This window comes from Aptenodytes forsteri, unplaced genomic scaffold, assembly GCF_000699145.1.
Source record: "Aptenodytes forsteri isolate BGI_AS27 unplaced genomic scaffold, ASM69914v1 Scaffold110, whole genome shotgun sequence".
In the NCBI taxonomy this organism is placed as follows: domain Eukaryota; kingdom Metazoa; phylum Chordata; class Aves; order Sphenisciformes; family Spheniscidae; genus Aptenodytes; species Aptenodytes forsteri.
Genome location: NW_008794583.1, coordinates 380,110 through 406,243, shown reverse-complemented (window position 1 = coordinate 406,243; position 26,134 = coordinate 380,110). Strand labels below are relative to the sequence as shown.

The 26,134-nt window shown below is 58.7% G+C and overlaps 1 protein-coding gene across 1 annotated transcript in view; it reads left to right on the top strand.

Moving 5' to 3' along the window:
• INTS3 (integrator complex subunit 3) overlaps window positions 1-26,134 on the top strand; it is a 44,109-nt gene that overhangs the window by 16,641 nt on the left and 1,334 nt on the right. Inside the window, exons 9-27 of the mRNA XM_009272594.1 lie at window positions 724-853; window positions 5,074-5,171; window positions 5,931-6,122; window positions 7,333-7,420; window positions 7,957-8,036; window positions 9,807-9,898; window positions 10,501-10,607; window positions 11,429-11,548; window positions 12,974-13,103; window positions 14,005-14,059; window positions 14,988-15,091; window positions 15,659-15,703; window positions 16,161-16,280; window positions 16,436-16,589; window positions 18,423-18,491; window positions 20,604-20,679; window positions 22,614-22,727; window positions 22,814-22,862; window positions 23,976-24,143. Of these exons, the coding sequence (XP_009270869.1) occupies window positions 724-853; window positions 5,074-5,171; window positions 5,931-6,122; window positions 7,333-7,420; window positions 7,957-8,036; window positions 9,807-9,898; window positions 10,501-10,607; window positions 11,429-11,548; window positions 12,974-13,103; window positions 14,005-14,059; window positions 14,988-15,091; window positions 15,659-15,703; window positions 16,161-16,280; window positions 16,436-16,589; window positions 18,423-18,491; window positions 20,604-20,679; window positions 22,614-22,727; window positions 22,814-22,862; window positions 23,976-24,143 (1,991 nt within the window). The remainder of the gene's footprint in view (window positions 1-723; window positions 854-5,073; window positions 5,172-5,930; window positions 6,123-7,332; window positions 7,421-7,956; window positions 8,037-9,806; window positions 9,899-10,500; window positions 10,608-11,428; window positions 11,549-12,973; window positions 13,104-14,004; window positions 14,060-14,987; window positions 15,092-15,658; window positions 15,704-16,160; window positions 16,281-16,435; window positions 16,590-18,422; window positions 18,492-20,603; window positions 20,680-22,613; window positions 22,728-22,813; window positions 22,863-23,975; window positions 24,144-26,134) is intronic.

Genomic DNA, 26,134 nt, shown 5'->3' with positions numbered 1-26,134 from the left:
CTGTTTTGATGCGGCTGCCTCTTTTCAGTCCCTTTTATTCAGGCCACAAGGGTTGAAACCATTCTCTTTCTGCTGCTGTGGCACCTCAGTGCTTGTGGCTTACCCTAGCTGCAAGAACATCAGTTCCTCCCTTAGGGAGGCAGCCAGCGTCTTTGCAGGCTTAGAGAGAACACGATAGCCGGCTCCAGGCCACTCTTCGGTCCATATCGTGCAGGAGAAGCCATCAAAGCTAGGTGTAGGCAGAAATCCTCGCGTTTGGCGTCCTAGCCCTGCAGGACATGATGGCTCTGCAGCTCCCTGCCCGCTGGTCTGAGCGCTGCCCGCTCTCCCCTTCCTCCTTGCTGGGCGGGAAGGACCAAGTGTCAAGTCCTAGCTTCAGAGACTGGCTGCAGTCCTGGAGAGAAAATGTCAGATTTATGGGCCGATTGTTTGCTTTACAAGAGAGAGAACATTTTAAAATAGCTGCTGACCTTCCCGCCTGTCACCCTGCCTCTCAGAACCTGCTAGCTTCAAAAGAGGGGCAGGCTGCCAGGGGCAGGGGTGTTGATATTGTGCAAAGAGTGAATCATCTGGAGCCGGCAGTAAGGTTGAAGGACTGACTGTTCCTCCCTTCCCCTCCTCCTGCCCCCCAGTGCCTTTTCCCTTCCCCCTGCTCAGGAGCAGGTAAACAGTAAATGAGGTGGTTTTTTTTTTTTTTCTTTTTCTTTCCTCTCCTTTCCCCAGTTCATGGACTGCTTCATGATCGGCCGGGACCTTGTGCGGCTGCTGCAAAACGTTGCAAGGATACCCGAGTTCGAGCAGCTCTGGAAGGACATCATCCACAACCCGCAGGTCCTCAGTGCGCAGTTCACAGGTACGCAGGGCCAGGGTCGAAGGGGCGGCCGGCTCCGTCCTGGACAGCCTCTGCCGGGGCCCCGCTAGCCACAGGCAACCCCCTCCTGCCTTCGCGCGCCCTCGCGGCAAGGCCGCCGTGACTGTCGGCCCGTTCCGGGGTGAGTTGGAGCAAAAATCCTGCACGGCAGCTGCTTTTCACTCTGCGCACCCCGTCTGGCCCAGGTCTCGGGGCCGTGCTAGAGCGGACAGGCTCTATTACAGCCCTACTAAAGCAAAACACATTGGGCGCGTGGGTTCCTTCCAGATGCTCTCTTACAGGAGAGCATGCAGCGAGAGCTATAATTACACCGTGTGATCCCACCTCCATCAGCGTCAAGGCCCACGTGGCTGTTTCCAGAGCCCCTCTCGTCACTAACTAGGAGAAGATGCCTCCAAAAGCAGCTTACTGCTGGCTGCAGGGAGCTTAGGAATAGGGACAGGGCTTGGACCGGTCTCCCGTGGTCAGCTCTGACGCTTGGCAGCTTTTGCCATTTTTTTTTAAATGCCGCAGAGGCCTTGTAGGCATCTGGGCTTTAAACCATCCCAAAAAACAGATACTTCAGGCAGCTGTAATGATAGATCATGGGAATGCGGCCAGGTCACGATGAGGGTCGTTAAATTGTATTGCTTGTTCTGGGCTTAACACTTCCATAATTGTGGCCGTTGCTTTTTTTAATTAACTGATTTATAAGCTGAGATGAAGCTGGAGCCCAAAGATATAAAGTGTCTGAGTCCTTCAGACTGTCCAGAAAAGAGCCCGATGAAGCTCCATAGCTCTAAAGCAAGAAGTCCAGAAGGTGCGGCAACTGACGCTTTCTAAATGGGATTTTATTTCTCCCAGTAGCCTCGCACGCTTGGTGTGCCGAACACTCAGCCGTGGAGCTCTCTGCACAGTCTGGGTTAAAATAGACATGATGGAGAGAGTGTTATATTTATAATTTTTATTGGTATAAATTATTCACTTCTCCAGGGGCTGTCACATCATTATCTGTCTGCAGCAATTCTAGTGAGTCTTTGGAAATGGGGCTTTAAAGTGTTCTCCCCCCGCCCCCAGTGCCTGCTCTCCTCTCAGGGGCCGTGTTAATGTCACTTTAAAGATCTCAGATTATGCTCAGGGAAACGCGCAGCACATCATTTGATTAAATGCTCCTTAAGCTCTTGTGAACTCTGGCTTCTTCTGCATCTCCAGAACCTGTCTCCTGCCATTGCTGGTCTCTGCTGAGACTTGCCAGCCGAAGGGCTGCAGGGACCCAGTTTCCCTCTCTGGGTTATCAGAGTTAGCCTGTGGGGTTTGCGGAGGCAGAGGAGTCTTAGCCCTACACCTAAGGAAGGCTCATGTTTCACATTCCCAGGGCTCAGCCCTGCCTATTCCTGCAGCTCTGCGTTCACTAGAAGCATTTCTTAGCTCTGTCTGGATCTTCCCAGCTGAGCGCTGAGCTTTCGCGTCCGTGCTCGGAGCGTCCTGGGGCACCTAACGAACGTCCCTCTAGCTTCACTTGCTTCCCACACCGGTGGGGGCAGCTGGTCAGGGTTATTTCCTGGTTTGCTGCCAGTTTTAGCCAAATGACCCAGCAAAACAATACCTAAATTGGGGCTAACATCGGTGCTCCTGGCTCATTCTCTTCTGACAACTAGCAAACTCCCCGTGGTTTTTCCCTTTTGGTTCCCTTTTTCTTCTGTTTGACGCCACAACCAGTGGCCCGTGGCGTTGCCCGATGGTTCGTAGAGGTGAGACGACACCTGGGTAAGCGCACGCACACACCAGTGCGTTTCTCCTTGCCGTTGCAGCAGCAAAGCGCTGGAGCAGGCGGAGTTCGCCCGCGTCCCCGGGGAACACCCCAGCGCAGGCAGCTGGGCAGCCCTCGGGGCGGCAGGGAGAGGTGGGCTGCGTCTGGCAGTGCACCAGGAGCCCGGCCTGGGTTTGTCGCTCCTCCCTGTCCCGCAGAAGTCCCTGCAGTTGGCTCTGGGGGCCGGATGGGAGGACTCTGAACAGAAGCTGATCTGTCCAGGGGTGCCCTCATTTGTACTTGCTCGTGTGGAGCCTGGAAGGTCCCCTCCCCAAAATAATTTCCCCTGCAGTTGATCATAAGACTACTTCTTTGCCCTCTTGCCTGCTGTCGAGAGCCTATAATAATTGCTCTGCAAGGTGGCTATTATCTCTAGCAGCTGCCAGTCTGTGTGCTCTCGGGTTTGTATCACTCTGTAACCTCCGATCCGAGTCAGTCTTGCTGAGCTCCCCGCTCCTGAGACCAGGGCCAGAGCTCAGCAGCACCGAGCGTGAGGGAAAACCACAGCAGGGGGTGGCTCCGGGCGCAGGATCCATCCCTCCCTCTGAGCAGCTGGGAGCTTTTAACAAGCAAGGTGCTTTTGTGGCTCTCTTCCCCTGATGCGCAGCTCGCTCCAACCCTTCCTCTGAGCTCCGCGGGAGCTGGCATCTGTTCTTTCTGCTTTGAAGCTTCCCTCTTCCAGCCATCCCCCAGGTGCGACCCTCCGGCTGCGCGGCAGAAGGACGGCTTCCAAACGGCGAGAGAGCGAAGCGCACCTCGTGTGCGCAGCGTCCCTGGCGCCTGCCTGTCCGCGTCAGAGCCGGCTGCCCCGTAAATCCTTCAGGTCTCTCCACTCGGGTCGCTTGTTTGCCGACGACACCAAGCTGTGTGGTGCCGTTGACACGCTGGAGGGAAGGGATGCCGTCCAGAGGGACCTTGTTACAAGCTTGAGAGCTGGGGCCGTGCAAACCTCATGAAGTTCAGCAAGGCCAAGTGCAAGGTCCTGCACATTGGTGGGGGCAACCCCAAGCACAAATACAGGCTGGATGGAGAACGGATTGAGAGCAGCCCTGAGGAGAAGGGCTTGGGGGTGTTGGTTGATAAGAAGCTCAACGTGAGCCGGCAACGTGCGCTGGCAGCCCAGAAAGCCAACCGTCCCCTGGGCCGCGTGGCCAGCAGGGCGAGTCCCCTCCGCTCCGGTGAGACCCCCCCCGACTCCCCTCGGGGCACTGCGTCCAGCTCCGGGGTCCTCAGCCCAGGAAAGACGCCGACCTGTTGGAGCGGGTCCAGAGGAGGGTCACCAAAATGCTCGGGGGGCTGGAACAGCTCTGCTGCCAGGAGGGGCTGGGAGGGTCGGGGTTGTTCAGCCTGGAGAAGAAAAGGCTTTGGGGAGAGCTTATAGCAGCCTTCCAGTACCTGAAGGGGCCTACAAGAAAGCTGGAGAGGGAGTTTTTACAAGGGCATGTAGTGATAGGACAAGGGGTAACGGCTTTAAACTGAAAGAGGGGAGATTTAGGTTAGATATAAGGAAGAAATTCTTCACACTGAGGGTGGTGAGACACCGGCACAGGTTGCCCAGAGAGGGGGTGGATGCCCCATCCCTGGAAACATTCAAGGTCAGGTTGGACGGGGCTCTGAGCAACCTGGTCTAGCGGAAGGTGTCCCTGCCCATGGCAGGGGGCGTGGAACTAGATGATCTTTGAGGTCCCTTCCAACCCAAACCGTTCTGCAATTCTATAAATTCCTCCTCTTGCAGCTGTCTGGGAACAAGAGCGGCTTTTGCAACCTCCCCTTCTCCTTCCCGTCCTCCCTTCTCTGCACGCGCGCGTGCACACACAAGTTTTCTGTTGTGTCTGATCTTTGTTGTTACATCTGGGTACCTTTAGTGCAGGGGAGGAATTGGACTTGCACGCTGGCACAGCCCAGGATGGACACTCTTTATGCCAAGCCCTGCTTTTCAGTGCCCAGGCCACCTGGTCTGTCCGAAGCCGTCAGCTGTGGTGGGACAAGTGGTTTTACTGTAGCAGGGCCAAGTCTAAGATCATCTTTGTGCTCCCTCACAAGGGGGTGGGAGATGGGGGAACGTGCTGTGTTGGTTACGGCTTGGGACTTGGCGTCTGGACTTTCTCATTTCTCCTCCAGATCTTGTCCCTGCCCTGCTGTGCATCCTCTCTCCCTTTCTCCAGGCTCTCCTTCCTGGCGTCCTCATTAGTGATCTCTGACAAAAGCTTGCTCCAGACAGGAGATGTTTTAGGAGACCTTTTCCAGCCAGAATCTTGAACCCTTCCCACTGCCTGTAGCCTTGGGGAAACGGAGCTTAATGCTCCAAACTCAGCTTGCTGCAGATGTTGGTAGATCCCTGCCCGGATCCCGTTCGTGCCGTGCCGTCCGTGGGGCCGTGCGAGCACAGACCGACCTCTCTGTCTCTCCCCAGGTGTCCTGCAGCTCCTCCAGTCGAGGACTTCTCGCAAATTCCTGGCGTGTCGCCTCACTCCCGACATGGAAACCAAGCTGCTCTTCATGACCTCACGGGTAATTCCCTCGTGCTCGCTGGGGGTCCTGTGCCAGCGCCGGGGAGGAGGGCACTCGTCCCTGCCCGGTGCACCAGTCCCGTTCCCACGCTGGCACCGGGCACGGGGAGGGAGGGCAGAGCACCGGTCTGGGCAAAGGGCAGAGCTTTACTGGTGCGAGTATTTGTTGCTTCTGGCATCTAATGGTGACAGGAGGAGGAGAGGCTGCCCAGCAGGAGCTGATGTAGATGGGCCCGAGACATCCCTGGTATTCATTAAAAGGCACAAAACAGCTTTGCAGGGGAACATTGCTCCTGGCTGGCCGCTTTCCAAGGCAAGCGCTTTCTCTGAATGGCCGCGATGCGGTGGGTTATCGGAGCTCTGACAACAGCAGCCGTATTCAAGAGAGGCCAGGAGCTGCGCAGTGATAGCACCGGGGTTAACTGTTATCTGCGTTCGCACACCAGGCAAAGCTCGCTTCCCCCTCGCTCTGCCTCCGGCCCAGCCGCTCGCTGGCTGAGGCTGCTCGCAGGGGCTGGGCTGTGCCGCACACGCGGGGCGTGCGGTCCCGTCCGCTCAGCTGGAGGACGGGCCCTGTGTGAGAACGCTGCACAATGGCCTTTTTGCTTCCTCGGTCTCTCTGAAGATGCTGCCAGCACGGGACTGATGGGGAGCGGGGCGTGAAGCAGGGTTTGCCGAAAGAGGCAGCTTAGAGGATGGCAGACGGTTGTTCTGGCAGCCTTTCCCTGAGCAAAACCTGCGTCTTTCCCTTTCCCTTCAGGTCCGGTTCGGCCAGCAGAAGCGGTACCAGGACTGGTTTCAGCGGCAGTACCTGTCCACCCCAGACAGCCAGTCCCTGCGCTGCGACCTCATACGCTACATCTGTGGCGTGGTCCACCCCTCCAACGAGGTGCTCAGCTCCGACATCCTCCCGCGCTGGGCCATCATTGGGTGGCTGCTCACCACCTGCACGGTGAGTTGCGAGGGCCAGACCCGAAAGCGAGTCACGTAATTGCCTGGGATCCTCTTCCCTTGCAGGGAAGGGGGTAACCCGCTGATGCTAGAAGCTGCCAGGGAGGTTGGGATTAGGTATTTGCTGGCTGGGCTGAAGGAGAGAGTTGCAGAGCAGTGGTTAGGACATCAGCCTCTGTTCTGTGCTCTGGATTTTAGTCCTGGCTCTGCTGCACGTTGGATCCTTTGGGATCTGCTTTCCCAGCATAAACCTCATCTCACTTTCAGCTTGTCGTGCCCTTTGTTTCTACTTTACGGCCCGTCTACAAGGCGTGGGGCCTCTCCAGTCCCAGTGGGGTGCAAGAGCGCATGCAACGAGATGCCGCGTTACAGCCTCGTTGGCTTCCACTCTCTCCGCTCAGCCTGTCGTCCCTTGTCCCACCCAGGACTGCGGTCTGCAGCACTTGTCAAACAGAGCAGAAGCTGCCAAGGAAACGGCTGTTGCTGTGCCCATGAATGCGTAGCAGATAACGCCAAGGGATGTGCGGGGCCCAATTACACACGATTCAGGGTCGTAGCCAGGCTGCGCTTTGCAGGTCACGTGGCTTGTATCTCCCGGTCTTGGGGCTGCCTTGGCCTCTGCCGCTCTGCGTGCTGCCCTGGCTGGAGCTGCTTTCAAAGCAGGCAGGTTTGCTCAAGAATTTCCCACCCTCTCTGAAAACTCACTCCTGCGCAGCAGCAGCAGCAGCAGCAGCAGCGGGTACCCGGAGCGGGGGGGTTGTGCCAGCTCTCCCCTGTCCTGCTGGTGGGAAGAGCATCGCCAGCCTCCGCCTCGCAGCAGCAGGGCCCGGCCCGGCGGGCGTGCAGAGGGGACAGGGGCTCAGCGCTGTATTCATCAGAATTTCCCACCCTCTCTGAAAACTCACTCCTGCGCAGCAGCAGCAGCAGCAGCAGCAGCGGGTACCCGGAGCGGGGGGGTTGTGCCAGCTCTCCCCTGTCCTGCTGGTGGGAAGAGCATCGCCAGCCTCCGCCTCGCAGCAGCAGGGCCCGGCCCGGCGGGCGTGCAGAGGGGACAGGGGCTCAGCGCTGTATTCATCAGAAATTTGTATTTTGTATATTTTTTTTTTTTTTTCTTCTCTAGTCCAACGTTTCTGCTTTAAAATTGCCCTCTGGGGTCCTTCACTAGGAAGAATATGATGCTTATGTGTTTTTTTTTTTTTTTTCTTCTCTAGTCCAACGTTGCTGCTTCAAATGCCAAACTGGCCCTATTCTATGACTGGCTCTTCTTCAACCCCGAGAAGGACAGCATCATGAATATAGGTACTCGACGGGGAGTCTGTCTCTGAATGGGCAAGGGTCGAAGAAGGGGTTAATGCCTTCCAGAGGTACGGGGATCTGGTGGGGGAAAGCCCAACAGATTATCTCCAAAGGGCATCAGTTCCCTCCCCTGCCCTGAACTCCTGGGATTTGCTGGCTTGCAGGAGAGCTGCTTTGATGGAGCCACTTTTAACTGTGGCTTTCCTATCCCTGGTAGCAGCAAGCGTCTTCCTTGAGGTCAGTGGCCGGCCCCAGAGCGTCCCTCCCTCTGGGCAGGCAGGCTGCCCGACGGCAGGGCTGTCCCAGGGCGCATGAGCAAGGACTGATACAGCCAGGGGCATTGCTGGGAGCTTCTGCCTGCAGGGAAGTTGGCTCTGGCCATTGTTTGAAGCCCAAGTGTTATTTAGGAGCTGGATGAGGGCAAGGGTGTGTACAAGCCAAAAGAAGGGGGCTCCCTCTGCGTCCCAGGGGCAGAAGGCCAGGGGGGTATGGGCATCTCTGGGGCTTTCGGCACAGGCCTCCCTGCTCTCTCCTTCCAGAGCCTGCCATTCTGGTGATGCATCACTCCATGAAGCCTCACCCTGCCATCACTGCCACGCTGCTGGATTTCATGTGCCGGGTGAGCTGCCCCTCGCTCTCCGGGGAACTACCTGACTTGTCAAATGAGTTGCATGATGGGGGTTGAGTGATGTGTGATGCTCCCTTAGGGACCGCAGCCGGGCCCTTCAGCCATGCTCTCCTCTGAGCGCTCCCCCGCTGCCCATCGCTGGTGCAGCAGCACGTTGGTGTGGGTCAGTGCTTTTCCTTCTCTGCCAAGAGAGAAGCTGGGAGCAGTCGAGTGGTGAGCTGCACAGCCTGCTCCCTGCGGGCCGCCCCTTGCTCTGTGCTGACCGGTCACGAAAGGCAGGAACGGTAACGCAGGCTCAGGCAAGACAGATGTCTTCGCTCCCCAGAGAGTTTTGGGGCAAAGGCCCGTTGCCTCTCCATCCCGCAGGAAGGGAATTTCTTGAATCCCTAGAGCCACTGGTACTGGAGCAGCAAAATAGCGTCATCTCACTGCCCATTCTTCAAAGCCAAAAAAAAAACCCCAACCCCAAAACAAAAAAGTTGTTCCCCCTTCTTTTTTCCCCCGCATTCCTCAGTGCATCATCTGGTCTGTTCTGCCCTGAGCCTCTTGATTGCAAAACAGGCTGCGGAGTAGCTCAGTATCTGCCGGCAGCCCTTTTAACCTCCCCTTACCTATGCTAAATTAAGGAGGGATTTTCCCCTTGCTGGTCTGCCAAGAGCATAGTCAGGCCGCAGGGCTGCGGACGCTCAGCCAAATTATTCGCCTCTTAAAACCAGCCACCAGCGGCTTTGATGAGTCCTAGCGGTCTGTTGATAAATCCAGGGTCTGGAGGTCGGAGGGTTAGGCCCGTGTGTCATTCCTTAATGGGAATGCCACTGTGGGAAGGCATGTAAGACTTCCCAACTCTGCAAAGAAATCCTTCCAGAACGATGAGCATTAGTAGGAAAAAGGCTTCTGAATTGTTCCCTTTAGTACCTAACGAAATGCTTGGCCCAGTGTCATCCCCTGAGGGCAAATAGAATCTCACTGCAGCGGGGGACAAGTGAGACCCATCATCTCCCTTCCAAAGGACAGCCGTCCTTGGGCAGGGAGCAGAGCTGGTCCTGCCCCTCCACCCTGGCGGAAGCGGTGCCAAGAGTTGCCAGTTCCAGTAATTTGGTCCCAGGGAGGGCTGATGGTGTTTCTTGGAAGTGGAGTCTTTCTGTGGCATGAGCGCTGGAAGAGCTGCGAGTTGCATCGCTTTCCTCCCTCACGCCCAGCACGCTCTGTGCGCTCCCGTCCCCGGGCTGCCCGAGTCCAAAAGCAGCTGCTGGCTTCTGGCAGAGGAACTAGGCGGAAGGTTCCTGGGATGACCCAGTTTTCAGGGAGGAGTCCTCTTACTCCCTCCAGAATAAAAGGAATGTGTGGACAGAGCTGAATGTTGTTCAGGGTGCCCTTTTCTATTCCCCCCACTCCTGCAGCGGTCGCTGCTGCTTGGAGCTTGGCCCTGGCAAGCCCCAGGGCTTCTCACAGCTCACGAGGCAGCATCTGTGTGTTTTTCTCATCCCTGGGAGATGCACCGGCTGGCCCTCCGGGATAGAAAAGCCAGAGGCATGGGGCTGGTCCCCTTTCTGTCCACCGTCCCCAAGATGCTGCACTCGGAGAGCTCTCCTGCTGCCCCTCTTGGTCAAGAGCAGCTGGGATGTGGTGCTTGAGTTGAGAGCGACCCGAGAAGCTGACCGATGGCCTTAGCTAGTCCTGGCTGTGTCCTGCCAGCTGACACAGACCCGACGGTAGGCGGAAGGGTTCATGGCACTAACATGGTCGTTCTCCTGTTTTCAGATCATTCCCAACTTCTACCCCCCACTGGAAGCTCACGTCCGGCAAGGCGTGTTCAACTCTCTCACCCACATTGTGGAGAAGCGAGTCCTTGCGTAAGACACCCCGGAATTTTACTACGTTTATAAAATTGCTGTGCACCAGTTTTCCTGGGTCTCACCAGCCTAGTCAAAACGACCTCCAGGCTCTGTAAAAGCCACGGAAGGCATTTGTATTGTGTATGAACCACGGAAGAAGCCATAGTTGTGTCTTTATGGTGCTGAGGCTTGTCCTGAGAGCTGTTCCTTGAAGCAAGGGAGTGGGTGGGTTAAGAAAGCTATAGCCACGCTGCTTCAGATGAATAGAAATGTCCCCAGCCCTTTCTGCTCCTCGAGCTGAATGGGGCAGCCTTGCTCATGGTGCTCCAGCCTGCAGACAGCTCCTGCATCAGCCAAGTTCCCCTCCCAGGAGAGAAGACCTCTTCTCCCCTTCCCACGTGCCTTCTGGTGACACAGGTCCCACTGGTGGCAAAGTGAGGGAACCCCAGCTGAGCTGCAGGAAGGAAGGTGGGACCTTGTAGCTTGTGGTCCGTAACGCAAACCAAAGCCCTGACGTAAGGGAGGAGATCCCCTTGCATGTCCTCCGCGGGGAAGCTACGCAGCGGGGCACCGCATCCCGGCTCTTTCTCATCCCTTTCCCTTCCTACCCCCCAACGCAGACATCTGGCCCCTCTCTTCGACAACCCCAAGCTGGACAAAGAGCTCCGCGCCATGTTGAGGGAGAAATTCCCAGAGTTCTGCAGTTCGCCCTCGCCCCCCATCGAAGGTAGGGAGCGGGGCGGGCGGCGGAGGGAGCCTGCGGCAGGTGCTGCCTTCCCAGAGACGGGGCTTTCCCCGGCTCTCCTGCAGCAACAGCAGCCGTTCGAAGGGTCGGACCGGGACTCCGGGGAGGGGAGGGTTCTGGGCGCTCCTATTTAGGGATGGTTGTGATCTCCCTTCGCCTCAGCCCTGCTGTACGCTAAAGATGCACACTACCCGTTTCCGTCTCTGCTCCATAGGGGCTACTTAGCCTTTCTTCTCTGTAGGCTAATTGATTAACATAATTAGGTTAAACAAAGAGCAGGCATTTCTAACCTGCATTTAACAGGAGAGTGCTGCTGCTTTGCCAGATCCGCTGAAGGACTGTGCCTGTAAGCCTGTCTGCTTTTCCTGTTGCATCAGCCGCTCCGGCTGAAGGGACCCACCTAACCAACAAACCCTGCTGCCCCAAGCTTCTCAGCCTCGCAGAGCTGGCAAAGCTGTTGCTCTGCTCGGGGACTCGGGCTCTGCTGTCGGCCTGGGTGAGGGATGGAGCACGAAGGATGCTGGGCAGCTTTCGTGGAGAATGCCCCGGTCCTGCCACCCTCGGCACCGAGTGGGGATGGTTAAATGGAGTCGCTGGGAGTGCCCTTCCCCAGCTTTGAGTTCTCTGGGGTCCGTCACTTGCCCAGATTCTCTCTTCCCTTTTCAGAGCATTTTTATCTCCTTGCCGGAGCCTGTTTATGGGTAGAGGTGACTCGTAGGCACAGCCTGCCCTGCTCCTCAGCTGTGCGAGGAGCCATCGTAACCTCACTTTCTGCTCTGACCCCTTTGCGTATGTTCTTGCAGTCAAAATTGAGGAACCCGTTTCCATGGAGATGGACAATCATATGTCAGAAAAGGATGACAGTTGCTATGACAACGCTGAGGCCGCGTTCAGTGACGACGAAGACGACTTGAACAGCAAAGGTGAGGAGTGCAGTCGGCTGGGCGCCAATGCTCTCGAGTACTTCTGCATCGCCGCAGTGTGAATAGCTGCCGTTTGCCTCTGCGCCGGACGGTGTTTCCCCGCCGGCTCGCGGGCACCTTCCCTTCGTGATGGAGGATCCCGAGACAACCAGCTGTAAGCACAGTTCCCTCAAAGCCCCTTTCCCCTGAGCGGCAGGAATTGTTGCACTCGAGGCAGACCCCCTTCTTGAGATCCAGGTTTCCTTCTGCAAAAGAGGGTGTTGAGGCCGATGCTCTGCTGCTTCCCAGTCCCTGACAGCCAGACTCAGTAGATCTGATGCAGATCCGTGCTCAAAGGGAAAGGCTGTTGGGCTTCATCTCCTTGCCCGGTTATTCCCTAGAGCTTAGACCCTTCGACCGTAGCACTTTCTTCACCCGTGTGTCCTCACGGACTAGTCTCAATCCCCGCCGCGCTGCATGGTTGGGAATCCCTGTGGCAGATGCTGTGCCGGATGGTTTGTTTGGGAACAGGGTGTCTCTGTTCTCGGGCAGCTGTTAACGAGGCTCAGGCCTCCAATTGCTCAGCCGCACAGTTTTTATTACACTTGTTCCCTCTCGAAGCCATGGGGCTGACGAGCCTGCACAGGGCCAGAATCCCCTCTGCTCACTCTCTGGAGCTAGAGGCATCTCAAGCTGTTCCCGGCCTTGGTGGTAGGACTCTTGTGGGCTTCTTGCCATGTTGGAGGGTTACCCCTGCGGTGGGGAGGGGCCGCAGGCCCAGGACGAGGGAGAGGATGTGACACTGTGCTGTAGCACTGTCTTCAGTAGTCCCGTTGGCACGCTGCCGGCTGCTTGGGGCCCCTGAGAGGGACACAGGCTCGAAAGCCACGTGCAGAGAGGATTTTTGCAAAGGGGATCAGCCACCTTGTCCCATCCCTTAGCGGCAGCTTCTTTGCGAGCGCTTCTGTCTTGGCCCTGGCGCTTCTGGACTCTGCTGCAGTTCATTTTTGTGGCCTGGAATGAGCCTGGAGGATGAGGGTGTGGAAAAGCAGTTGGGGTATCTCAGTCCCAGAGTCCTAAACGCAAGCGTTTGCACCTCGGGTGGAGAGAGACTTGTGAGCTAGCTACGTTTGTTGAGCATGTTGAAGGACAGGCAAAGCATCAGGTTTGGAAACGGGACTGAACGGGACCCACGGTTCTGGACATCCCCTGTGTTTGGATCCCATCCCACCTTCCTGCTCACCGTGACCTGGCCACGTCTCTAAAGGGTGAAGGCAAGATCTGAGGCTGGAGCGCACACTGGGGGCACGCTGCTTGTCTTGGGGTGGAGATTGCCCCCGCAGCCCCACGCAACTCCTGCTGCTAGGACGGAGATTGCCTCCGGTACTAATTAGACATAGCTGCTTGGGAAAATAGACTATTCCAACGTTGCTTTCTTTGTTGCAGGGAAGAAGAGGGAGTTCAGGTTTCATCCGATCAAAGAAACCATTGTGGAGGAGCCTGTTGATATCACGCCATTCCTGGACCAGCTGGATGAGTCACTGAAGGATAAAGTCCTGCAGCTGCAGAAGGGAAGGTTGGTATCGTTTGGTCGTGTTACATTGTTGTGTTGATCTCTTCAGGGCAACGACACGCAAGACCTTTTAGTCCTGTTGTACAACGCTGCTTGCTCCAGAGCCCTTCCCTCAGAGCTAAGGCAATCTTGTGGCTTGTCTCCCTTTCACGCGGAGAGGTCCTCCTCCACAGTTTCTGCAGGAAACGTCCAGGTGGTTTTGAAAGGTAGCTGGGTTAAGAGCCTTGTAATTTGTCCTTGAAGCAGGCTCAGACCAGGACACAACAGCAGTTTGCTGGGGGCTACAGCATTTCTCTGAATCAGTGCCGGGAAGGCAAAAGGCTCCGAGTTTCATCCTTCTCCGCCGTTGGATTGGCGAGAGGAGGCTGCGTAGGCCTACGGGGCTGTTGCTGCCTGGGGATTTCAGTACCTCTCTCCACGGGACACGTTCCCCGCGGACAGAGATGTACCTGTGTCTGCATGTTCTCTGGATTTCCCCGCCTCCGCTCTTGATTTTCAGTGACCTTGGAATTAACTCCATCTAAAGAAGGTTAAAAAAAGCTCTTGCTTTGCAGACCTTGGCATAGTAGACTGATTTAACGTAATTTATGTCTTTATGGCTTTAAGTGCATTTAATCTTATGCTTTTAGTCATTTAATTTGTTTGTCTTGCTGCAGACAACCTCGGGCACTTTTGTAAGTAGGTGCTGCAGCAGTGCAGCGCGTTCTTCCAGGGCTGGGTCTCTGCAGCGCGTGCTTCCGAGCCGTGCCTTCCTCTAAGCCTGGCACCGGCGCAAAGCAGAGCCTCCCCCACTCTCAGGTCCTGGGGGGTTCCCGAGCAGAGCCAGCTCAGCACAAAGCCCCCTTGTCCCTGCTCTCGGTATCTTCCTATGTAACTTGGATTTCCTCTTGTTTTTGTGCTCCAGCGATACGGAAGCTCAGTGTGAGGTCATGCAGGAAATCGTGGATCAAGTCCTGGAGGTAACTGCACAGACCCGGAGCAGCGCTTGCTGCCTAACTGTAAAACCAGAGCAGCTGGAGTGGCGTGGGCTGGGCAGCTCCCAGCCTGCGCGGCTCTGCCCCGAGAGCTGCGACTGAAGGAGGGACACAAGAAGCCTGAGGACACTCGAATCCCAAATGAGTTCAAAATGGCGCTATGCAGCTCTATCCGTGGTTGTTAAACACAGCCCCAAGCTGCTGCTTGCTGGAAGGGTCTAGCAGGGGAAGATCGCTCCGTCCACGCTCTGTTTCCTTATACCCCGGGCCTAAATGTCCCCAGTAGCTGCTGTCAGACGGGACGCTGGGTGAGGTGCGCTCACATTTTGACCCCGCGCAGCTGCTATAGTATCTGCGGAGCTGCTGAGGGCTTCTGCATGTGCCGCGCAGCTGGGATGCTCCCTTGCTTTTGACCCTGGGCTTGTGCTCAGGAGAGGCTGCAGCAAGCCCTGCCCAGCAGAAGAGCTGCGGATGTTCAAGGGAGGTTGCATCCCCTGCCTCTAATCGGCTCCCTTTAGAGTCAGGTGGCCTTTTAGCATATGAGAGCTGCTTCCCACTCTGTGGGAACGTGGGGAAAGGGCTTGTCAGGGTGTAAATCCTCATTGCCAAGTGCCTTCAGTCCCTGTTAGCCCTTTGCAGAGGGAGAGCTGAGCTCGGTGAATTACTAGCCATTAGAGGATAAGTGGACCACAGTGACTGCGAAGTGCTTCAGAGCTGAACATCAATTAGGGGCTTGTCTCGCTGATGACCAGCTCCTGGTGCTGCAATATAGCAGCAGAACGGCTCCTGAGCAGTCTGGGGTCCGTTCCCCGCAGCAGTGACTCTGCTGTGTCCTTTCCAGCCGTACCTGTGCTGGGCAGGCAGGGTTTGAGCTTGTGCCTTCTCCTCTCATTCCTTCCTTTCTCTCTACCAGGAGGACTTCGACTCGGAGCAGTTATCAGTGCTCGCATCCTGCCTCCAGGAGCTATTTAAGGCTCACTTCCGTGGTGAGGTTTTGCCAGAAGAAATCACGGAGGAGTAAGGATCTATTTTTTTGTGTGTCTCATCCTTTCACACTGGGACTTGGGCTTTTCCCAGTAAAATATTCACCATTTTCAGAAGGCTGTGCTGAAGCCAGCAGCTTCCCCCGTGAAGCAATCCAGGGTTCACAAGCGGTCAGTGTGGAGCTGGTCAACAGTTGTCATGTCCAGGGCTCGAAAGAGACCATCTTCCTCCTCCTCGCGAGCCGCAGGGAGAACCTGCTGCCACAGGTCCTTGCGTCAGAGCTCAGTTTCGGTGATGCTCTGGTGGCTTCTGACTGTCTGACCAGGGCACACAGGGTCCTTAGTACTCCATCTGTCCCTGCTGTACTCGCACAAACCAGCACCGTACACTTCCTCCGGGATTTTGCTGGAACGGGGCTCGGAGTCAGAGCTCTGCTGGGTTCTGTTAGCAGGACCGTTCCCGTCTCCTCGTTAGCCAGGGCTAACCCTCGATGGCCCGAGGACCACAGCGAGCGAGGTCCAGGGCTTTTTCCCTGCCATTGCTGGGGAAGCACAGAGGGTGGGTGCACATGGAGCTCTGACTGTTGCGTTTGTCCCGCAGGTCTCTGGAGGAGTCGGTGGGGAAGCCTCTCTACCTAATATTTAGGTATGTCTGTTCTGAAATTTTTGAATAATCTAGTTAGGGCTTTCTCGTTTGCTTCCTGATCGCCACCGTGGGGGAACCCTGTGGGTCTAATTCTGCCACCCCCCTGCTTGCCCCAGGGCTGATCCCAGAACCAGAAGAGTTCATTCCTTCATTCTGCCTGTGTTGTGTTTTGTTTAGTAGAAAGACTTTAAAATACAGGAAAATGTGGTCATTTGTGGAAGCCTGGGATCCCTGGGTAACTGAAGTTTGGTTTTGGTCGTTGCTGCATGTCCCGCCGTCCTCTGCAGCGGGGGTGGGAGAGGTGGCCCCTGTGTCCAGGCCAGAGAGCAGGTGGCCGGGACCGCCTGGTACGGGGAGCTGAGTTTCCCTGCGAGCTGCCCGTCCTCGGCGTTAGCAGAGAAGCTCGTGCACGGTATCCCGTGTAACATAGCTGTCTCCCTGTCCTGTGCTCCCCAAGGAACCTCTGCCAGATGCAGGAGGATAATAGCGGTTTCTCACTGCTGCTGGATCTCCTGTCAGAGCTCTATCAGAAGCAACCCAAGATCGGCTACCACCTCCTGTACTATTTAAAAGCCAGGTAGGCTGGCGGGGATTGCGGGGAAGCGTCCGAGCTTCGGCTGGGCTCGCGCTGCCTCCAAGAGACAGCTCGGTGTCATGCCACCACCACCCCAGCCCTCGCTGCGGCACAGGGCTGGCAGGCTTCTCTCTCACCTCCGCACCGTCTCCTTCTAGCAAAGCTGCAGCGGGGAAGATGAACCTGTACGAGTCCTTCGCCCAGGCCACGCAGCTGGGGGACCTGCACACGTGTCTGATGATGGACATGAAGGCCTGCCAGGAAGACGACGTACGGCTGCTCTGCTACCTCACCCCCTCCATTTACACAGAGGTAAGGCCCCTGCCAGGCACCGGGAACCCCAGTTCAGTTGTACAGGGCACCCCCTCACCTTCCTGCGGGCAGGTTCGGGGCTGCTTCCGAGCTTCAGGCCTGTTAACACTGCAGCAGAGAAGCCATAAAGCCTAGAAAAAGTTCTGCCAGGCTGAGCACAACACAGTTTCCATCCACCCCCCAGCTCAGCTTAAATGGGGGTCAGCGTGCTGCCGTCGAGATCGATGTTCAGCTGTCGTCCTACCTGCTTACAGCCCGGTGAAAGCCGGATGCGCTCTGTGGATGGCGAGGTACTAACCTTGCTGTCCCGGATTCATCTCCTGCACGTGCTTGGCTCCCAGCACAGTGTTGTCTGCGCTCCCTGGTTAAAGAGGTTTTGCTCTCTGCTGTTTTTCTTCTGGAGAGCAGCAGGTGAAGGCTCCGAGCAGACGTGTCAATGTCTGGGGGAAGCAGTGCCCAGAACGAGTTCTGCCTGCCCCGAACCCTTGGGTTTAATGAAAGATTTTATTGCTTTCAGCACTCGGTGCTGAGGTGGAGCCAGCTGGACTTAGCAGAGAGCGGGTTTGGAACGGGGAGCCAGGCATCTGCACCGGATAGGTCACAGCTCGGTCCCAATTCACGCAGCCTGCCTGGGTCTTGGACAGAGCCGCCGCGATCTTCCTGCTGCCAGGATGCTGTTGAACTCTCTCGCAGCCCTGTGCGGGCTGCAGCCTTTTATTTGAAATGATTGCAGGGTGGAGGCTGCTTCCAACAAGCATCCAGCGATCGCCCGGCTTCAGAGAGCGGTGCTGGGGGTTGGAGGGAGGGAGGGTAACATTGCGCACTCTGAATAGACGGAGGGGTCACAGTTCTGCGTGTACTTTCTCATTCCCTGGGAGGAATGAGCTGTCCCCCTCCTCCCTCCTTTCTGGCTGGTTCAGCAGGAACATCTGCTGGGCGTTGAGGCCGTCCAGCCCCATTCCTCACCGAGTGCTTCCCGGGGGCTTCTGTGGGGAAAGGGGCACAGCGACAGCCTGGGGAGGGGAGAAAAACCTGCGCAAGAGTAGGCGCCGTACCACGCAGCAGCATGGTGCATGCTCCGGGAGGGATCCTGGCATAGAGCACCAGCTGGATCCCCTCCCTGGTCCTTTGGGCTTAACAGCTTCCCTCCCCAAAGGGGGAGCAGCCTGTCTGGACAGCCAGATCCGAACAGTGCAGCCGTAGCTTGCTGCCGCCAGTTTTCCTGGCCTTTTGCCCCGTGTGTTGATTTTTTTTTTTAATTTTATTTTTATTTCCTTGCAGTGCTGCGTAACGCACGAGGCCCTGGAATGGCAAGCAAAGCTAGCAAGGATAGGGGAAAAATGGGGAATTTTAACCACTCTGGTCTGGCTGACTTCTGCCACCCGCAATCGAAGCAGCCTTGCTCCTCGCGCAGCTCCGCTTGCTCCAGATGGCTGGCGTCAGCTGCATCTCACAGATGTGCTGGGCACTCACACGCAGCAACCTGCCGGTGCGCTGCCTTGCAGCCCTTGGCCCGCTCGAGCAGCGAACGAACCTGCCTGCTCCAGGCTGCGCGCAGAAAACAGCCTGTCAACCCTCCTGCCCTTTCTTGGCTCCTTTTCCCACTCAGCCGCTCCCCCCGTGGCGTTTAGGAAGTGGTGCTGGTTCTGATCCAGCCCTCGGTGAGCCGCTGGGTCAGGCAGGGTGATGCTGCCCCTTGCAAGGAGGAACGTGTGCGTGTGTCTGAGCCTGAACCAAGGAGGAGTTTTGCCTCAGCTATGGGGAGAGGAGCTTTTGACTGGCCTCTCCCTCGTGTCCCTTCCTGAGCCCTGCCTTGCTTTTGTACTTTTCCAGTTCCCAGACGAGACCCTACGAAGCGGCGAGCTGCTGAACATGATTGTAGCTGTCATAGATTCATTCCAGGTAAGGAGGGGACCGGTGCCTGGGGTGGGAGGCAGCACGTTCCTGAAGTGGCAGCGCTTGTCTCCTCCGCTCCCAGGAGGTTTAAACCTGAAGTGGCCCATCCGTGGGGGATGCAGGGCAGCGCTCTGCTTGTTTAGCCCTCCTTGGCCCCCGTTCTTGAGCGAGGCATTTGGTTTGCGAAGGGGAGCCCTGAAACCTCTGGGTATCTCTTTCCCTTGAGGAGCTGCGGTGTCAGAAGACTGAATCCCAGCTGCTTCTTTCAAGGGATCTTGAAATCCCTTGATTTCAAGGGCCAGGGATCTCCCTGGCCGCCGAGCTGCAGCAGGCATGCCGAGAGAGATTTGCCTGCGTTTGCTCTGATCCCTCTTGAGTTGCAGGCATTGGCGAAAAGCACCGCCGTGGCCAGTGCTGCTGCAGGCAATCCATAATAATAATTATCAATAATAAGCCCCTTGGCAGGGCGGTGCTTAGTGCTGCTGGGGAGATGCAAAGCCATGGGCAGTGTCACAACGGGCACGTGTGCGGGAGGGCGCAGGAAAGGTGCGGGCGGCACGTCCCCTGCTGCCTGCGGGTCGGCGGGGCTGAGATCGCGCCCGGCTCTTCCCGTCGGCTCAGCAGGCTAACGAGCAGAAGGCCAAGCCCTCGTTAGACCCTCCTGGAAGGAACCTTTCCCCATGGTCACGCTGAGTTGCCATGAGCAACCCAAAAATAGTCACGGCGAAAGCTGGGGGCGGGGAGGTGGGCACCGGCAAGAATGCTGTACTGCGTGTTTCTGCTGTCTAGGCTCGTCTGGAGCGTGATCTGCTGATAACCCTTTAACTCACCCTATTTATACTCCATTCCTGGCCAGTCGTGCTTTTCCCAGCTGCGCAGGGGCCAGAACGCCTCGCCAGCAAGTTTTGCTTGGCAGGCTGGAGCCAAAGTTGGGTACAGGAAAGGTTTGAGTCACGGTGCCCTGACCCCCCCAGCTCAGCCCTGCTCTTACTCCTCTGCTCCTGGGCTCTGCCCCGTGCTGAAATGCAAAGGGTTTGTTTTTCCCAGCAGAGGCCCGTAGCGTTTCCTCTCCCCTCCCTTCTCCAATTCCTTCGTTCCTTCCTGTTATTCTTCATCTGTTTCCCCACGATGCTCTGGCTGCGTGGCCCCCGCGCCCGGCCCACGTGGGGTCTGCGAGCAGAGCCGTGGGGCAGAGCCCAGGCAGCTCAGCCTGCCCTCTGGGCTTGCCTCCGGCACCCTGCGCCCGAGCAGGCTGCAGTAGCTCGGGGCCAGAGGCCAGGGGCAGGGAGGCCGAGGAGCAGGGAGGAAGGTAGACGAGAGCCAAGGTGCGCTCTGTAGCTGAGCCTGTCAGCGCGGGAGCGGGGAACGGTGCTCCCCAGCTCCCATCTCTGCTCCAGCGCAGCCCGGGCAGGCTCCCCGTGCGTCCCGTCCCCCTGCCTCCGCTTCCACCTCTCCCAGGGATGAAGGGGGTGAGTCAGTGCAGGAAGCACCGTGTGTCTGGGTAATGTCAGCTCCCGTCCTGCAGACCAGGGATGGTCCGGGGCCCCGAGCAGAGAGGCCTGGGGTTGTCGGAGCTTTCCCAGCAGGCTGCCAAGCCCTCCCTGCTGCCAGCCCCCGGGTGGGCTTTGTGCATCCGTCGGCAAAAGCCTGGGTCTGAGAGCGCCTGGAGCACAAGGAGCAGGTCCCCAGCGCTTGTGCAGCAGCCGAGCCGGCCTGTCTGGGCCCGGCAGCCGAGCTCTCCAAACAGGGCGACACCATCCCACCCGCCCTGGCCCAGTCTGCGGGGATCTGCTGTCTGTCCTGCGTGACACTTGCTCCCCAGCCTGGGTGTTGATGTGTGAAACCATTAACCTCTCATTACTTCTTTGCCTCTGCTGGTCCCTCACAACAGCTGCCTCTCCCTGGAGCTGCTTAACCCGGCTCTGATTTATGAGCCACCTGCAGCCCACGGGGTTTCTGGGACTCCGCGCTGGATCCCTGCTCTTGCGGAGATGGCTGATGTTGGCAGAGCGACAGCTTCCCTGCTTGCTCTCCGGACCTGCCCGGTGGTCCCCCACATAAGAGGGCTTCTGCGGAGCCTGGGCATCCCCGCTAACCCCATTTTTCTCTGCCGCCCAGTTGCAGGAGCTCGTGTGCCACGTGATGATGGGGAACCTCGTCATGTTTCGGAAAGACTCGGTGCTGAACATCCTGAGTGAGTAGCGCTCCTGAGGGCACGAGCACATCTCGGAGAGGGCAGGGGTGAAAGCGGAGCGGTTCCTGGGCACCCCCAAGCCTTCCTGCCCTTTGGGCCCCTGTTTTGCAGAGAGACCCCAAGTCCCTTGGGAAAGGGAGAAGGCTGCAGCCTTCGCCACAGCTTTGCCCTTTCTGATCAGGGGGGCTGTAGTCCATGGCCACGCCACCATAGGAAGAGCCCTTGCAGAAGCTGGCTGCTCACGCAGCGTCCGAGAGAGGCTCTTGGGCTGGCCGTGTTATGCCGAGGTCTGGATTTCCTCACGGTATTATTGCCGCCGCTTAAAGGATCACTGCCCTAAACCGGATTGTTCGATTTAGCTGTGTGATCCAAGCTGTGCGCTCTAATGGGTATTAGCAGGCTTGGGAGCCCCGGCTCTCCGCAGTGCCAGGCAAAGCGTAACCCAGGGCTCTGCACATCCGCAGCCTGCCCGGGCAGAGGAAAAAAAACAAACAAAAAAACCAACCCAAAACTACGAGAAAGAGGAAAGTCCCGAAATCTCCCCCCAGCTCTGCAGCCTCTCCACGTGGTCCCAGCTGTTGCGTCTCCGGGGAAGCGAACTTGTCCTGGTGCAAACCCGTGGCTGGTGCTGAAAAACAAACAAAAAAACCAACTACGAACTACGAGAAAGAGGAAAGTCCCGAAATCTCCCCCCAGCTCTCTCCACGTGGTCCCAGCTGTTGCGTCTCCGGGGAAGCGAACTTGTCCTGGTGCAAACCCGTGGCTGGGGGCGCCGGCACAGCCCCGTGGCTGGTGCTGCGCAGTCAGCTGTTCCCTGCCGTGCAGCAGCTGATACGGCGGTGCTGGAGGCCAGGCCTTTCTGGGGACGGCTGTAACCTCTTCTCCCAGTGCAGCAGGGGTGAGGGCAGCTGGGAGGTGATGGCAAAAGGGTGGTCAGAAAAGTTGGAACCGGGATTTCCCTTCGTTTTCTGTTGACTGTGACACCCCAAGAGCAAAAAGGTCCCCGCTGCTGTTTCGTCTGGCCCTTGGACCACCCTGAACTAACAGAGTAAGCCTCTCAGATGGACACCCAGCCCTTTGCCAGGACCACAGTCCCCTTAGCCGCTGCGTAGGAAAAGGCTGGTGCCCGTGATCTCTCCCTCACGGCATTCCTTGCCTTTCCCCCCCCAGGATCACCAGTGGGTGACCCAGTTCCTCTTGTAGCTTTTTAATTGGACTTCGGCTTGCATCTATGCAAGCCGCTGGCTGTCGTACAGTGGAAAAGCCCTTTCAATCTCCAGCCAACGCTGCGTTTTGCCCGTGTGTGCCCCGTGGCTCCTGCCCAGCAGTCAGAGCTGGCCGTGGCTGCAGCCCTCCGGGCCGGGGTGGTTTTGGGCAGAGCCAGCGCGGAGAGCTCGGTGCACGGGAGCCGGCGTTTCCAGAGAGAAGCCCCATCACCCTGATCCGATGGCTGCCTAGATCCAGCTTTGGTGTTACACAAGCTGCAAGCAGCAGTCTAAGCCCATTAATTAGCGAGCCTCGTTAATTCTCTTCCTCTGAGCCCTGAGCAGCTGCTTTAGTGACTTTGCAGATCTGCCACCCGCGTCTCAGCTGGCAGAGCCTACCCCGGTGCCACCTGCCAGGTCCCGGAGCCCCTGCTTGGCCTCGGCCCACGCGGGGCTGCCCGTGCTGCTCGCGCTGCTCGCGCAGCTGCCCTGGCAGAGTGCAAACCCCGACACATGCAGCAGGGTTTCGGGCGCTGTGCCCTTCTCCGGTGCCCTGCTCTAGGCCAGAGGGGCAGGTGTAACGCCGGGCAGGAGCAGTGCTGTCCCCGGGCGCAGCTGGACCCCGCAGAGGGGGCTGTGGCAGAGCTGTCTGCGGTGGCTCTGGCAGGTCCCTGCCGCTCCTCCGGGCGCCGTGCAGGCTCCCCCTCACCATCCTGTGCTTCCCCCTAGTTCAAAGCCTGGACTGGGAGACCTTTGAACAGTACTGCACCTGGCAGCTCTTCCTCGCACACAGCATTCCTCTGGAGACCATCATCCCGATCCTGCAGCACCTCAAATACAAAGGTGAGCTGTCCCCTGCATGGGAGAGGCACGGCGCTGGGCCACGGCAGCCGTGAGCTCCTGTGCTGAGGATGTCCTTTCCTTTGCAGAGCACCCAGAGGCGTTGTCCTGCCTGCTGCTGCAGCTGAGGCGAGAGAAGTAAGTGCCGCCGAGCACAGGGCACAGGGCTGCGCGACTCTCTGCAGAGGTTCCTGTGGCCGCAGGCTTGTGGGGCTGCCCCCCCGGCATGCTGTGGCTGGTGGCTTTCTTGAGCACCGTCAGCGCAGCGGGGGCAAGGGGATGCCACCCGCTCCGGCTTGGGCTGCTTGAGAAGTGAGGCATGGGGAAAGCCCCTCTTGCTGGCGCTCCCCAGCTCGCTCTGGGTGCGAGCCCTGTCCTGGAGCCCCTGGGGACAGAGTAGGGCGCAGTAGCGTGCGGGTCCCGGGTGTGACGAGACCCCAGCGGTAGCACCCTTTCCAAAGGCAGCAGCTCCCTGCCGTGCCTCGGCTTCGAGAGCACCGTTTGCCGAGTGCCAGCTCTCTTAGCCCGAGTGCCGACGGGCTGTTTGTCTTTCACCTTGCACATCCTGGAGCCCGTTACTTAATGGAGAGCAGGCTGTCGCCTGCCTCCCGCGGGGCGCAGTACTAGAGCTGCCTTGGCATTGATCTATGCTGTCTCTGCCTGCTCGGGTGGATTGGCCACATCCCACCGCTCTGAGTGAAGAGCACTTTATTTGGTTTCATTAATGCAGTGCATGAGGCTGGCTAATCTAATCCCAGCTCTAAATTGCGTTAGTGAAAAGCCCGTGATAACGGAGAGCGCAGGGGCGAGCTCGGGCCGCGAGCGCGCAGCAGCACTTTTTTTCCCACGGCAGGGAGGGAGCGAGGCTGGCACGGCCGGGTGATACGGGCTGGGCAGGGAGCTCGGTGGCAGCTGGTCCCCAGGATGATCGCTTCCCAGCGATCTCGGGGAAGGAGAGGAGTCTGAACGCTGCCCGTCATCCCCTGAGCCTGGGAGCCAATGCTGCTGGGGCCGCTGAAGAGCGTGCGGGTCCCAGGCGGTGTTTGGGGAAGCTCGGGCCCATCCGAGCTGTGCCTGGGCTCCCTGTGCCAGGTCCCTCGCGGCACGGCAGCTCCACAGACTTGTCATGTCCAGGTCTGAAGCCTCCCATCGGGCTCAAGTGGGCGGCAGTGGCTGCAGGGGGGGGCCCAGCTGGCCGGGGTACGAACCGCTCGTCCTTCCTCCTCACGTGCCCTTCCCTGTTTGCCGCAGGCCCAGCGAGGAGATGGTGAAGATGGTGCTGAGCCGGCCCTGCCACCCCGACGACCAGTTCACCACGAGCATCCTGCGGCACTGGTGCATCAAACACGACGACCTCCTGGCCGAGCACATCAAGTCGCTGCTGATCAAGAACAACAGCCTACCACGAAAACGCCAAAGGTGAGCGGCCAGGGCAGGCACGGCATCTCCCGCTGCTTCCCCTGGGGCTGCCCTGCCACCGGGAACCGAGTGACAGACTGCCTTGTGCCCCACTCCGTGCACCGACCAGGCAGCCGAGACGCTGCGTGCCTTCGGCGCAGCGCCGGGCATACCAGCCCCTCCTGGCGGTTACACCACCGTCTCCTTGAGGCCGGGGTGGTGCCGCTGCCCACCCACGCGCTGACGCGCAGCCAGAGCCCCTGAGCGAGCGTCTTTGCTCCAGAGCTGTGCGGGAGGCTGCTCTTTGATCCCGCCTGTGCTGACATCCAGCCAGCAGGACCCTTTTATGCCGAGCCCGTTACCCAAGCTGTGTGGGGAAGCACTTTTCAGCTGCTTGTGTGAGCAGTGCCAAGCCTTGGTGCTCCCCTGCTGCGGCGCCAGCCAGGCAGGCCCCTCTGCTCGTCCCCGCTGCGCCCGCCTGGGCACAGCTGGATGTATCCAGAGCATCTTTTGGTGCAAATAGTCTTCCAGATGTGGTTCACTTAATCTCTTGCTGGGACGCTGCTGCCTCTGGGGTGGATGGGGTCAGGGTCCATCAGTCCAGTGGGACTAAAGGACGCAGCTGGGCCAAGCTGTAGCCTGCGGAGGTTAAATCCCAGCTCCCCAGGGCAAGGTTCCTGCTCTCCTGCCTGTGGAGGGAAGGGGCAGAGGCCTTGTTCCCGGCCACCCTGCATGGGCAGAGCTCTGGGTGCTGGAGGAGGCAGCTGGACCTCACCGCCGCGGGCTGTGGGAGAGGAACGGAGAGCAGCACGGGATGCTGCAGCTGGTCCTGCACCGCTGTGCCGGCTGCTGGGCTGGTTCCTGGCGAGGGTGGCACATGGGACACCCCACCCCAACCCCGTGACGTCCCTCAGCAGGGAGGCAGGAGCTCTTTCTGCTGCACTCAGCTCCCCAGGCCATTTCCCAGCCTTTTACCCAGCCTCGAAGACCAACATCAGGCTGCGAGGCAGCCTCTGCCCTTGGCGCGGCCGTCACCTGCCGGGGCGAGAGACACCCGGTCCCACTGCCTGCTCTGTGCCGGGTCACGGGTCACCCCTCGGTGCCGGGGGGGTCTCGGTTAGAGGAGGGTGGTCGGCTCCGGCAGCCCCCAGCCCGCTGTGCCGGGCTGACGGGGTCCTCTGCGGCCCCTTCCCGGCTGGGTGCCTGCAGCCCTTTGCTGGAGTAGGAAGGACATCTAGTGTCCTGGGAAAGCAGAGCAGCACCGCGCTCCCACCGCAGCGAGGGCTGCGTGTCCCCAAGGACCCCCAACCCAGCACCCAGGGGAGCCGGCACCACCACGGCACGGAGCTGGGTCAGGGCCAGCGGGTCGGACGGAGCCTTGCCGGGAGGTTCGCCAGCGCCGGGATCTCGCTGGTGCTCCCGGCGCCCAGAGTGCAGGTCACACACCGGCACCGGGAGAGCGGCCGGTCCGGGAGACCGGCCGGTCCCGCCGGCATCTCGGCCACCTCTGGGTCCCCTCGGCTCTCCGAAGAGGCTGCCGGGGAAGTCTGCGCCTTCATCCGTTCCTTCGTGTTAATTAATGGCCTTTCACAGCTGAACAACGCGGCTATTTTCACTGTGTTTCTGTTCCGGGATCCGAGCCGTATCCAGGTCTAATCCCCACTAATTAACGGGCGGCCAGCTGAGGCCCCGGCTGTTGGCAGCGCCCCGGGTGCTGGCACCGCGCACCGTCCTGCGGCCCAGGCTCAGCACGGGGCACTTAGTGCTCCCCAGAGCCGCCGGGGATGGAGGCGGTGAACACCCTGAGCAGGATTTATCCCCTTAACCCCTGGGCTGGAACAGCGCACGCAGACCAGCCCCAGGGGAGCCTGCGTGTGCCGGAGGCGCAGAATGGGTCCTGTGCTGCTCCCCATCCCTGGGCTCCCCTGCTCCAGCCTCTGGGTGCTGGGGGCACCCCGGGGCAGCGCGGATGGCAGGGTTATCTGTGGCCAGCATCCGCTTGGGGGTTTGGG